Below are 14,661 nucleotides of genomic sequence, written 5' to 3' on the forward strand. Positions count from 1 at the left end.
GAGCTTGAGAGGATCTGCAGAGAAGAATGGGAGAAACTCCTCAAATACAGGTGTGCCAAACTTGTAGCATCATACCCAAGAAGAATTGAACCTGTAATCGCTGCCAAAGGTGCTTCAACAAAGTACTGAGTAAAAGGGTCTGAATACTTATGTAAATGTGATATAATTTTTTTTTCATAAATTTGCTAACATTTTCTAAAACGCTTTTTTTGCTTTGTCATAAAGGGTTATTGTGTGTACATAGATGTTTTTCCATTTTTCCCTCAATTTCAGAATATGGCTGTTACATGACTTTTTCCAACTATTAAGGGTTCTAAATACACTGCTCAAAAAAATAAAGGGAACACTTAAACAACACAATGTAACTCCAAGTCAATCACACTTCTGTGAAATCAAACTATCCACTTAGGAAGCAACACTGATTGACAATAAATTTCACATGCTGTTGTGCAAATGGAATAGACAACAGGTGGAAATTATAGGCAATTAGCAAGACACCCCCAATAAAGGAGTGGTTCTGCAGGTGGTGACCACAGACCACTTCTCAGTTCCTATGCTTCCTGGCTGATGTTTTGGTCACTTGAATGCTGGCGGTGCTTTCACTCTAGTGGTAGCATGAGACGGAGTCTACAAGCCACACAAGTGGCTCAGGTAGTGCAGCTCATCCAGGATAGCACATCAATGCGAGCTGTGGCAAGAAGGTTTGCTGTGTCTGTCAGCGTAGTGTCCAGAGCATGGAGGCGCTACCAGGAGACAGGCCAGTACATCAGGAGACGTGGAGGAGGCCGTAGGAGGGCAACAACCTTGCAGCAGGACCGCTACCTCCGCCTTTGTGCAAGGAGGAGCAGGAGGAGCACTGAAAAATGACCTCCAGCAGGCCACAAATGTGCATGTGTCTGCTCAAACGGTCAGAAACAGACTGACTCCATGAGGATGGTATGAGGGCCCGACGTCCACAGGTGGGGGTTGTGCTTACAGGCCAACACCGTGCAGGACGTTTGGCATTTGCCAGAGAACACCAATATTGGCAAATTCGCCACTGGCGCCCTGTGCTCTTCACAGATGAAAGCAGGTTCACACTGAGCACGTGACAGACGTGACAGAGTCTGGAGACGCTGTGTAGAACGTTCTGCTGCCTGCAACATCCTCCAGCATGACCGGTTTGGCGGTGGGTCAGTCATGGTGCGGGGTGGCATTTCTTTGGGGGGTCGCACAGCCCTCCATGTGCTCGCCAGAGGTAGCCTGACTGCCATTAGGTACCGAGATGAGATCCCCAGACCCCTTGTGAGACCATATGCTGGTGCGGTTGGCCCTGGGTTCCTCCTAATGCAAGACAATGCTAGACCTCATGTGGCTGGAGTGTGTCAGCAGTTCCTGCAAGAAGAAGGCATTGATGCTATGGACTGACCCGCCCGTTCCCCAGACCTGAATCCAATTGAGCACATCTGGGACATCATGTCTCGCTCCATCCACCAACGCCACGTTGCACCACAGACTGTCCAGGAGTTGGCGGATGCTTTAGTCCAGGTCTGGGAGGAGATCCCTCAGGAGACCATCCGCCACCTCATCAGGAGCATGCCCAGGCGTTGTAGGGAGATCATACAGGCACATGGAGGCCACACACACTACTGAGCCTCATTTTGACTTGTTTTAAGGATATTACATCAAAGTTGGATCAGCCTGTAGTGTGGTTTTCCACTTTAATTTTGAGTGTAACTCCAAATCCAGATTTCCATTGATAATTTTTGTATGATTTTGTTGTCAGCACATTCAACTATGTAAAGAAAAGTATTTAATAAGAATATTTCATTCATTCAAATCTAGGATGTGTTATTTTAGTTTATTTTTTTGAGCAGTGTACTTCCCGAATGCACTGTTTGTAATAAAATCAGCGGAAGTAGGCCAAGCCAAGGCATGGAGAACTAGAACAAACCGGAAGGGAAATCAGACCAACTGTCAGAACATAACTTTTCCCAGAATGGAAATAATGCAGAAAATTTAATCCCAGAGTGAATTACCTCTGAGAACTATCATATCACCAGAGCATGTATAAGCACACATTTTTCAGATGGTAAATGTGTCTCCCTGTGCTCACTGTATTCCCACTGACCACCATTATCAAGCTTTCTAGAAATATAGCAATGTGGAAATGATGAATGGATGAAGTGAGGACAGAAGAGGGATAAAGAGATTAACTTGCCCAAATCCAGAAGGGTGATTTTATTTCATTCCAGACTTGATTTATTCTCTCCCGGTTTTGAAAATGTTCTTCCCTTTCAAATAGCATGTAGTCATTGTTAAATCTGTTACAATTAAAATGCTCAGCACCTATAGAAACCCATCATGCTCATGTCTTCCCCCTTCAAGAGTCCAATTACTGATTTTTCAAGTTTCACACTATAGAATTCCAGAACTCACCACCTTGGAACCCTCAAATTGGATTTGACAAATGAAGGAACACTGCATTGATGTCTGGATGAATTGTCAAGAGGTAAGAGATGGCTTGATGTTCTCAGTCTGGCTCCAATGGGTCAGAACAGAGGGATCTCCTACAGCCAGACAGGGTCTCCAGGGAATGTCTAGACTCTATAGACAGTCAGACCCTTCCTTATTTCCCCCTGAACACATTACTTATTTACATCCCAGACGTCATAAAAGTTTGAACACCTGATGGATTACATTGAGAAACAAGGAAACCCAACCCCCAATGGCATGGAAACCCAAACCCCTAATGTCATATCAAATGTTAGGAAATCAAAGTCAAATGGATGCATTTACAGTACTAGAATCTTTGAATGTGCTATCAGGTATGGGAGTAGTGTAAAGCTGGCAACTCATCACACTAGATGCAAGAATCCCTGTGGCCGTGTACTTTTAGGCAACACCACCATCTGTTGGTGGGAGCAGCATGGAAGGGGCAAATGTGGTCGACGTTACAATAATTTCATAACACATACACCACTTATATTAAAGCATTTATATTCAAACTGTTGGATACTTCTATATTGCAATACCAATTGAATGACTTGGCTGCAGTGCCTTATGAATTCACCAACAACAGAGCACCTTTGAAAGAGGGGGAAAAAAAGTCAGGTAATAAAATGTGTATATATTTATTCACAAAACATCTTACTTCACTATACATTATCTTCAAATAATAGCCAGTGTCCTCTGAATTCCTATGTCAAGCGCTCATTCTTTTAAACACTTTGTAAAAGGTAAATACAACATACTGTATCTTGAGGAGAAAATGCCGACCTCACAATTGGCACAAATCATCGATATACTGCCTTTCTATAAAACTCTGCAGAATTCTCAAGATGAAACATTCTCAGATTCTGGTTCAGGCAATAGGATTACTTCTTACACATATGGGACAAACAGTACACCGACTACCACTCTCAAATAAAGAAATATACTTTTTTGATTAGACATTTCATAAAAATAAAATGTAAAACGTGGTAGATAAAGTATTATGTACATTGAGGTAAATTATAATTGAAAAAAACATTGGTCTGTTGAGGTATAGTTAACATTTTTCGATTGTGTTTTTACTTTTTAGCCAAACTTCACTTTGTTCCATTTCCTCCCTTTTCAGCAGAATCATGGGAGCACATATGGTGTACTTTGAATATGGTTCCATATAATATTCTACATAAGTGAAAAGTAGGCATTGCTAGAAATAAGAAGGCTCTTTTGTACTGGAGCCAGCATGTAGTAGCACATACTGCAGCTAATTGACACTTAAAAGCTACTGTAGAACATGTGATAAAGATGTCAAGGGAACTGTAGTGGAAATTCTAACCATAAGGGAAGAGAGACAAAATTGTTGTTTGAAGAATTTAATTATAAGATTTGCAAAAATGGAGCGGTCAACAATCCACTCAACAGTGCAGTTAAAAGCCCAACGAACAGTGGCTCTCATCTTTTAGAGAAATGTCCATCCTCTTTGTCTGTTGCAGTTAGCAGATGTGTGCAAACAGGGGTGGGGAACATGGTGTATAAGAGGCGTTTAGCTTGTCTGTGCAGATTAAGACAGCTGACGTTGCCACCATTGTCTGTTACTTCCTGCAAGTTTACACACAGAGGAGTTCTTGCAGATAGTACAAACGGGATGTCACATACTGCGGTTGCACCCAGCTCTTATCTGTACGCCCAGACTTATGACTAAGTCACACAAGACAAGGCTGCATCAGCAAGAAAAACACTAGCATTAAACACAAGAACAATTATCTAAGTAAAACACAGGATAGCATGACTGATTTAGTCATTTTCCACAACAGAACTTTCAGCTTGGATCCCATTTATCAAATACTGTACGTTTCACAATGGCTTGCTTACCAGAAACATTTTTAAAATTCTTTCACAATCTGTACTACACAGCAGAGCTTAAATATCAATTTCCAATTTTGCGGTTGCATCAGAAGCCCACTACTAAATATGAATGCCTTGCTGCCTGCCTGCCTCACTGGTCGTTTTCCCCTTCTGCTAATCAGAGCATCTCATTCAGTACACAACTGCGGGGCACTTCCTCGTTTAGTGCTTGAGTTCAGGTCAGTGACAGCAGTAATCATGCCTGTATAATGATGGCTACATACTGTATCACTGGCAGAATGGGGAATTCAGTGACACACACTAGTTAAACTAAACTAATGGGGAATGGTACAGTATACAGGTATAAAGCACCATGCATGACATAAACAACACACCACATTTGTAGATTATAGAACAATTGGGAAAGGAAATATCGTAAAACATTGACATTGGAGGGGGTAAATACAAAGTTCCTGGTGAACACTACACTAGCAGATAGTGAGCATAGTTAGTGGAGTCCATAGTTAGTGGAGTCCTGCTGCTAGGGACTCAGAGGTGGTTGATGTTGCTGAGAGGAGTACCTGGATGTTTCTAGCTTCAGAAAAGTCAAATGCTGCTTCAGAAAGTGAAAGGCTGCTGGTGATTTGAGACAGAAGAATGCGGTAGAAAGTAACATTTTTTGATGAGTAAATGAGAACGGTTGCATCTTGTGTTCCACTGTAAAATAATAATACTTTTTTGGTTCAACACAAACAGTATATTATAGCAGCAATATTCTTCACCTCAAGTCTGATGAATGTGACCAAAAAACACAATCTATTGTTTTTCATCCACATGATGCCCGGTTGACCAGTTCTGCATTCATGTATGGCACAACATTTAAAGGGTGTTTTGGTTGGTTAAAGCAGGTTATGCTGTAAACGTGCTGAAAGACAAAAACCAACACAACACAGTAGCAGATATGAATACATGTGCCTTTGTCAAAAAATATATATTAAAAAATAGCACTACTCGTCAAACAAAATGCTATGGCACTTATTGAGGAGCATCCATCTGAACTCTCTTCATCATACTGTAGCCTACTCCTATTTGGGATTAGGATTTTTTGGGGATCATGTAAGACAACAATGCCAAAAAGTGCATTCCTTACTGCTGAAGCGATACGAAACAATGTCTACAGAATTTCCTTTACTCGCTTAAATTCATGTTTACTGTGTTTTGTCCTATTGGAAAATAAAAAGTGAGGTCACATGATCAAATCTATAAGTTTAAAAGCATAAGGATATTACCAACTAATAAATTAACATTTCGTTTTTTCTTTCATGCCAACAACGAAAGATCCAACTACAGGACCTGTATAGGTCTCAAGGGGCTTTCTCACTGTCAAGGTAGAGCTGTACACATCTCTAAGATATACAAAATGTACATTCTTGTTTGAAATGTTATGCCCATAGATATGTGAAAACTCATTGACATAAAAGCAATAAAAGTATGCAGGAAATAAAAAAGCCTACATAATGTAGCTCCATCAATGCTTTCCCTTAAAACTGTACAGGATGCATTACTGCTGAGAAGAGTGACAGGTAAACTGGTATCATGGTGTTGCTTAGGCCTAATGGCAACCCTGGGTTTTATTCATTCGTGCACACCTTAGCAAAATGTTTAAAAACATTTATCTTATTAGATACATTTAGTCCAGGTAGACCCACCCTGTTTCAGTCCATTTCCTTCCGTTTGGTGCCTAATGAATATGACCCTGATCTCCACTGCTTCATTTCCTATGGCAGTGGGAGGAGCCATTTGTTCAGAGAACCTCCTACTACCACATTAACATATGATTGGATGACTGATTCAGAGAACTTCCTGGTTGTGGTTGAAATAACAAAAGAGCAGTTTGTATAAAATAGAGGTACATGTATATCTATCAGCGTAGATGTACTGCAAGTACACATGCATACAGAATGTACACCTGTATACACACACACACACACCAAATGCATTGGAATTGAGTACACCCATATACAACCACTCATATACAGTGCATTCAGAAAGTATTCAGACCCCTTGACTTTTTCCACATCTTGTTACGTTACAGCCTTATTTTAAAATGGATTAAATACATTTTCCACTAATCAATCTACACATAATACCTCATAACAACAAAGTGAACACAGCTTTTTCAAAAGTTTTTCACATTTATTAAAAATAAAAAACAGAAAAACCTTACTTACATAAGTATTCAGACCCTTTGCTATGAGAGTCGAAAATTGAGCTCCGGTGAATCCTGTTTCCATTGATCATCATTGAGATGTTTCTACAACTTGAACGGAATCCATCCTGCGATAAATTAAATTGATTGGAAATTATTTGGAAAGACACACACCTGTCTATATAAAGGTGACAGTGCACGTCAGAGCAAAAATGAGGTTGAAGAAATTGTCCGAGCAATCTGAGCAATCGGGAGAGAAGGGCCTTGATCATGGATGTGGCCAAGAACCCAATGGTCACTCTGACAGAGCTCCCGAGTGGTGCAGTGGTCTAAAGCTAGCTGTGCCACTAGAGATCCTGGTTCGAGTCCAGGCTCTGTCGCAGCCAGCCGCAACCGGGAGACCCATGGGGTGGCGCACAATTGGCCCAGCGTCGTCAGGGTTAGGCAAGGGTTTGACTGGCAGGGATGTTCTTGTCCCATGAGCCCTCTAGCAACTCCTGTGGCGGGCCAGGCGCAATGCACGCTGACACAGTCGCCAGGTGTATGGTGTTTCCTCCGACATATTGGTGTGGCTGGCTTCCGGGTTAAGTGGGCATTGTGTCAAGGGCAGCTTGGCTGGGTTGTGTTTCAGAGGACGTACAGCTCTCAACCTTCACCTCTTCCGAGTCTGTATGGGAATTGCAGCAATGAGATAAGACTAACTACCAATTGGATGCCATGAAATTGGGGAGAAAAAAGTTGTAAACTTTTAAATTATAAAAAAATATAGATATCTTTGCAGGAATCCACCAAATCAGGCCTTTATGGTAGAGTGGCCAGATGAAACCAAGATTGCGTCACATCTGGCGGAAACCTGGCACCATCCCTACGGTGAAGCATGGTGGTGGCAGTATCATGCTCTGGGGATGTTTTTCAGTGGCTAGGACTGGGAGACTTGTCACGATCAAGGTAAAGATGAACAGAGCAAAGTACAGACAAATCCTTGATGAAAATCCTTGATCCTTGATGCTCCAGAGTACTCAGGACCTCAAACTGGGGCGAAGGTTCACGTTCCAACCGAACAAGGACCCTAAGCACAGAGCCAAGACAATGCAGGAGTGGCTTCGGGAAAAGTCTGTGAATATCCTTGAGTGGCCCAGCCAGAGCCCGGACTTGAACCCAATCAAACAATTCTGGAGAGACCTGAAAGTAGCTGTGCAGCAACACTCCCCATCCAAGTTTTTTTCCCCTATACATTTGCAAACATTCATACAAAAAATTGCTTCGTCATTATGGGTACTGTGTGTAGATTGATCAGTGGGGAAAAAATAATTTAATCAATTTTAGAATACGGCTGTAACGTAACAAATGTGGAATAAGTCAAAGGGTTTGAATACTGTCTGAATGCACTGTATGCACTTTAAGGAACATATATATACATAGCAATGAACAAGATATTGCATATTTCACTGCATTTTGACAAAGCTTAATGAGGTCATGTTCTGTTTTGCTTGACAAAACACATAAAAAAATATGGATCTGGCATCTGTAAAATAAACATTTGAAGGTGAAAGATATTAAGTGAAATAAAGAAATTCATATAAGTAACACTTAATCATGTTTAAACAAAACACTTAAATAGACACTGACCTTGGTACTTTGAGAAATGACCAGAGAGAGGTATATCAAAATTTAGAATTTCTTTCAATGCATATTTTCTTTGATTCAGAATATTTGCAATGGAATTCCTACAGGAGGTCCCAATAAAGTCCAGCATTTCTTGCATGGGGTAAGAAAGAAGGGATGGATACAGTCAGGCAAAACAACGGGAGGGACAGGAGGTTGTGTCTCTGCATCCAGAGTCTAGAATGTTATTCAGAATCCACCCATGTCCTGATGCAATATCAGAGGAGAACAGAGAAGAGCAGAGAAGCAATCTCTCCAATCAGCCTTGAAGGAATGAGACATTGAAAGGTACACACACACACCTGAATTGTACTATCCCCTCCCTTCCTCTTCAGAGAAAGAGATGTCGAAGAGAACAGCACATAGCGATGGGGACAGAAAGAAAGTCCAGACAGACAGGTAGTCTTGACCCTCTAGTCTACATCTTGATGCCCTCTTGCTGGCTGAGCTGGGACAGGGACTTCTTGATGCGCAGCGCGGTGAGGCGGGCCGCCCCGTTGGAGTACCAGCACTCCCTCATGATCTTAGCCATCACTCGCAGCACCTAGGGAGGGGACAGAGGCAGGGGAGACAGTGGGTCAATATCACAAGCAGCAATAACACACCCACATTTTGTTTTGCAAGTTGTTGAGCACGGAGATAGTAGCTGCCCCCACCAATCGTTGAGTATACACCATGTCTGTAGCAATGTCACAATTAGAGTTACAAAGCTACTGGTAATTTACCAGAATCTTCAGGATTTTTGGTAATTAACAGAAGTTCTATGGCAACCTATCATAACTTGGTAATTTGTCATTTAAAAAAAAACAATGTTTTATTCATATTTGGTGTTAATTTTTTATATCTGTGTCCACATCGACTATGAATTTCTAGTAGATAGACCATATGGTTCCAGAGAAAATAGCCTAATTAATGAAAAAAAAAACATTAATTATAAATGGGATTATTTTCAATTACCTCTGAAACTTGTCCAACTATTTTCATAACTGCCACCAGTTTGAAACCAAAACATTGACAAATACATATTGACAACGTAAAATTAACAAGTGTCTAAAAATATTAAGCATATTTCATGCGGAATCTATCATATAAAACATAAATGGTATTCACTAAATGTGTAGTTTTACAGCCTTTTCATTTTAATCATCTTGTTTAATTATTTCATATATTTTACCTGTGATAAAGCCACAGAGGGACAGAGATAATTACCTGTGATAATCTAAAGTACAACAAACAACCACTAGATGTCTTGTGATAGATTTCATAAAATCCTTGGAAGATACCAAAATGCTGGTAATTTATTGGTAAACTTCTGAATGTATACCCAGTAATATACCCTCCCTTTGCAACCAAAGTCAATGTCATTCTTTGAAGTAGAATCACTGTTGTTGTGCAAGAACTCATGAGCGTGAGAGAGATAAACAGTGACAGAGACTCAGAGGCATGGTGTTGAACCTGCAGCAGAAGTCTGAACTAAGACTTCAACCCATAGTGCGCACGTCTCAGCAATGACAACGTTACCCTGTAAGCAATGGAGACACAATGGAGCTCTGACGTGAAGAGGCTGGTCAGACTTACAACATCCAGGCCACAGCCACAAGCCTGAATACCAATCCACAACATCCCTATTTATCAATCCCCCGATCGCCGCCAAAGGTCCTGGCGGTCCTGTTGATGTGTCAGTGATTCTACGGTGTTGAATGCAGGGCTGTAATCAGCAGTATGCCCGGACACTGAACACCTACTGTGAAGCATGAGCCGAGGCAGCGGATCGGACAGTGACGACGGTGCAGGACGAATTGGCCAATAGACTTTGTGCAAAAAATAACAGACAGGGCATTGACATAACGATTTGGATAAATCAAATATATTCTCAGTAGCTAATAGACAGAGTTGATGCCTGAAAAGTTTATAACAAAACTTCGGTATGGCTCTACTATTGCCAACCTGTTACCTGCCCCACCTGCTCGCTCTCGGGAAAAGGCCAAATAAGCACCTAAGTAGGCCTAAGCAATAGCCCAAAATACATTTAAACCATAAACGCATCATTTTCCATGGAAATTTCAACACATCATAAACAACGTTATTCCTATCAACCAATACATATTCCTTGAAGACTCGCACATCACGCAAATGATTCTGCAATGGCACGTCAACAGGGATACAGTGCAGTGTTTCAAACAAACACATCTTTAAATTAAATAAACACTATAATTATTCTTCAATCAAGACTTTGATTGTTCTTCTAATAACATATTTCAGTTTGCTAGAGCATGTACTATTAAATGGGCAGCTTTAAACACAGTAGAAACATTGGCTGTGTGCTTAGGGTCGTTGTCCTGTTGGAAGGTGAACCGTCACCCCAGTTTGAGGTCCTGAGCACAACCTGGAGCAGGTTTTCATCAAGGATATTTCTGTACTTTGCTTCCTTCATCTTTGCCTCAATCCTGACTAGTCTCACTGCCGCTGAAAAACATCCCCAGAGCATGATGCTAGGCATTCAGGCCAAAGAGTTCAATCTTGGTTTCAACAGACCAGAGAATCTTGTTTATCATGGTCTGTGAGTCTTTCAGTGCCTTTTGGCAAAGCGGGCTGTCGTGTGCCATAAAGGCCTGATTGGTGGAGTGCTGCACAGATGGTTATCCTTCTGCAAGGTTCTCCCATCTAAACAGAAGAACTGCAGAGCTCTGTCAGAGTGTGACAGTCAGGTTCTTGGTCACCTCCCTGACCAAGGCCCTTCTCCCCCGCTTGCTCAGTTTAGCTGGGAGGCCAGCTCTAGGAAGAGTCTTGGTGGTTCCAAACTTCTTCCTTTTAAGAATGATGGGAGTGTTCTTTGGGACCTTCAATGCGGCAGAATATTTTTGGTTCCCTTTCCCAGATCTGTGTCTCGACACAATCCTGTCTCAGAGCTCTACAGAGAATTCCTTCGATCTCATGGCTTGCTTTTTGCTCTGACATGCACTGTCAACTGTGGGACTTTATATAGACAGGTGTGTGCCTTTCCAAATCATGTCCAATCAATTGAATTTACAACAAGTGGACTCCAATCAAGTTGTAGAAACATCTTAAGGATGATCAATGGAAACAGGATGCACCGGAGATCAATTTCGAGTCTCATAGCAAAGGGTCTGAATATTTAAGTTATCTGTTTTTTATTTTTAATACATTTGCAAATGTCAAAAAATTATGTTTTGGCTTTGTCATTATGGGATATTGTGTGTAGATTGCTGAGGAAAAATATGTATTTATCAACTTCATAATAAGGCTTTAACGTAACAAAATGTGGAAGAAGTCAAAGGGTCTGAATACTTTCCGAAGCCACCTTTAATGAACGGGAGTCGGCATTTAGCATTCAACTTCTTCTAAACTTGAAAAGGGACTACTTCTAAATGTTATGTAGCAAAAACAGCCAAATATCAAAATCTAACACTGGTAACCACATTGTGGGCCTGTTACAATACATCAATGGTGATGGATGACCAATAAACAGTTGTGTAAAGTACTTAAGTAAAAATACTTTAAAGTACCACTTAAGTCGTTTTTTGGGGTGTCCGTACTTTACTATTTATAAATTATTGACAACTTTTACTTTACACTACATTCCTAATGAAAATAATGTACTTTTTACTCCATACATTTTCCTTGACACCCAAAAGGTACTCGTTACATTGTAAATGCTTATCAGGACAGGGAAATGGTCCATTCACACACTTATCAAGAGAACATGTGGTCATCCCTACTGCCTCTGACCTGGCGACTCACTAAACACACAAGATTTGTTTGTAAATGATGGCTGAGTGTTGGAGTGTGCCCCTGGCTATCCGTACATTATAAAAACCAAGAAAATGGTGCCATTTGGTTTGCTTAATGTAAGGAATATGAAATTATTTATACTTTTACTTTTGGCACTTAAATATATTTTAGCAATTACATTTACTTTTGATATTTAAGTATATTTTACTCAAGTAGTATTTTACTGGGTGACTTTCACTTTAGTCATTTTCTATTCATCTTTATTTTGTACTCAAGTATGAAAATCGGACACTTTGTCCACCACTACCAATGTCCCATTTGTTAGATCAGATTTGTTGAATGTGCACCAATCCGACGTCTTTCTATCCCCACGGTCTCTGTTCCATTGACGTCTTTACCGCATCTTATAATAAACATAGTTCCTGAACCAACATTGCGTTTCATTGTCGAGATGTCACGGACATGTGCTCCGCCTCAGAACCAGCGGTCTGTGTGAATGCTTTGCTTATTAGAGGAGACCGCTAAACAACATGACCCTGGCTGGAACAGACCTGTCTAGACATCCAGATAAACTCATTCTCTTAACTAAAGGCTGCTGCTACGTGTATGTATGTATGCCGGCGGCTCACACCCACGCAGCCGAGCTGTGGAAATGTTTATGACTTTTAACATTGGCAACATTAGAGACAGAGAGAGAAAGCTCAGCACTGCTGAACGAACACCAGTCCATCTCCAGATTTAAAGTGACGAGCAGCATAGACAAGGGCAGAGAGATGGTCTCCTATTCATCTCTTTGAACGTGTCCCTGATGTGCTCTTCGTGTCAATTTAGCATATCAGCTTTGAGTGATTTAAAACCGCTCATATCTGCCTTGTTTCTCCAACTGCAGACAGAGTGAACAGAACAGACTGATGGGCCAGTTAGACTGATGGACTATAGACTGATGGGCCATTTAATATTCACAAGCTTGGCCATCAATCCAGTGGTTTGCTTTACAGCTGACCTGGGATGCTGATGCTCTGGCAGCAGCCATTGTAACCTTGCAGGGGATGATGATTTGATTAGGAAGCTTTATTACTGCAAATTGGATGTAATCTAATTGTCTGTTCTCCAGCAATACAAAGTGCATCAATAAAGACAGAGGAGAGGGAGAGTGGATCTAGTGATGATGAAGTGGGAAGGCTGTTTGCAGGAGACCGAAAGGAGAGTAGAGACAAAACAATGGAGAAAGATAGAGAGAGGGGGAGAAAGCAAGAGATGGAGACAGAGCAGAGGTAGACAGACCAACCGAGAAACAGAGAGTGGGAGCGAGAAACAAAATGGATGATATTCCTAAGGGCAGTGCCTAAAGGTAAGAAGTGCATGGTGTCATACCTCGCAGCTCTGCCACCTGTTGGGGATGTTGGCCCGTAGTTTCTGGTCACACACCACCCTCCTCATCTCCTCCACCGAGGGGTCTGGCTGGACCAGGTCATAGTAGGGCAGCTGGTAGTCCTCGTGGATACCTAGGGGGGCAAAAGACACAGGATTGGCTTAGACAAAGGCTTACACAGAATAAAGGCCAATGCCAATCTAAGAACACAAGCCAATGGCAATCTACGATACAATTCTGACAGAAAATGTTGAAAATATCAGAGAATGACAAATGTGATGACACCAAGCCTTAAAGGGACAGGTGAGAGAAGAGTCAGAGTCCCACAGATCCAAAGCCTTGTGTCAGTGGCTGGCTGCTCTGTGTAATGGACTTGATGCTTCAGAATTAGCCAAGGTCCTTGGGGCCAAAACAACTCGGAGCATAGTGTTAACTCACCTCCTATTGAGCATCTCCGTGCGATCTCCCAAAACACCAGGCCCATGGCGTAGATATCTGCCCGCTTGAATGACTCAAAATGCTTCATGTTTATGGAGTCATCCAGGACTTCAGGGGCCATGTACCTGAGGAGACATTCACCAGACAGTTCCCTTTAGCCTCTCAGACAGTGTGACAACATGATCTCATTATTCTCAGAGTATCTTGAGTGACCCATGTGTACACTCTCAAGTCTATTGTCCAATCCTTCACTACATGATGATCTGATCGAGGCGAGCCTTGCAGTGTTGTCAGGAGAGTGGGAGAGCAGGAGAGGGAAAGCGGGAGAGAGAGAGCGGGAGAGCGAGAAATAGCGCAAGAGAAATAGAGCGTGCGAGCAAGACCGAGCGAGAGAGAGGGGCTGTAGTAGGTTAGAGTTCACGGTCCATCACAGTGTACATGAAAGGACAGGAAGGGCAGTGTGGCAAGAATACAAAGCCAGGCGACACATTAGCACACTGTCACTGACTGCAGCGCCGCCTGGTGGGGGGAACATGTCGTTGGAGGCCCCAGGGGACAGTGGTGGTGAGATGGGGGGGGGGGGGGGAAGGGACGTTGTGTGTGTGTGTGTGTGTGTGTGTGTGTGTGTGTGTGTGTGTGTGTGTGTGTGTGTGGGTTCTTCTGTCCGTGTGGGGACCTAAAATCCTCAAAACAAGGAACATTTCCATGTCCCCATGAGGACAAAGGCTATTTTAAGCTTAGAGGTTAGGTTTAGGTTATGGGTTGTTAGGGTTAGTTTTGGGGTTAGGGAAAATAGGATTTTGAACAGAAATTTAATTTTAGGTCTCCACAAGGACAGGAGAACATAATGTGTGTTTGCACACGTCAGTGTGAGTGTGCATGTGCATGTGTGTATGTGTGTGTGTGAGCT

General features: G+C 42.0%; 1 protein-coding gene across 2 annotated transcripts in view; it reads right to left on the reverse strand.

Annotated features, from left to right (window-relative positions):
- Positions 1–3,826: 3,826 nt before the first annotated feature.
- Positions 3,827–14,661, reverse strand: part of LOC110530388 (TGF-beta receptor type-1) — a 59,881-nt gene continuing 49,046 nt past the window's right edge. For both annotated transcript variants that reach the window (XM_021613388.3, XM_036986007.2), the window contains 3 exons: positions 13,752–13,876; positions 13,316–13,446; positions 3,827–8,732 (listed from right to left, as the gene is read on the reverse strand). In XM_021613388.3, the coding sequence (XP_021469063.2) occupies positions 8,607–8,732; positions 13,316–13,446; positions 13,752–13,876 (382 nt within the window). In that variant the 3' untranslated portion in view covers positions 3,827–8,606. The remainder of the gene's footprint in view (positions 8,733–13,315; positions 13,447–13,751; positions 13,877–14,661) is intronic.

This window comes from Oncorhynchus mykiss, chromosome 8 (assembly GCF_057628025.1).
Source record: "Oncorhynchus mykiss isolate SJ-2025 chromosome 8, ASM5762802v1, whole genome shotgun sequence".
Classification (NCBI taxonomy): Eukaryota; Metazoa; Chordata; class Actinopteri; order Salmoniformes; family Salmonidae; genus Oncorhynchus; species Oncorhynchus mykiss.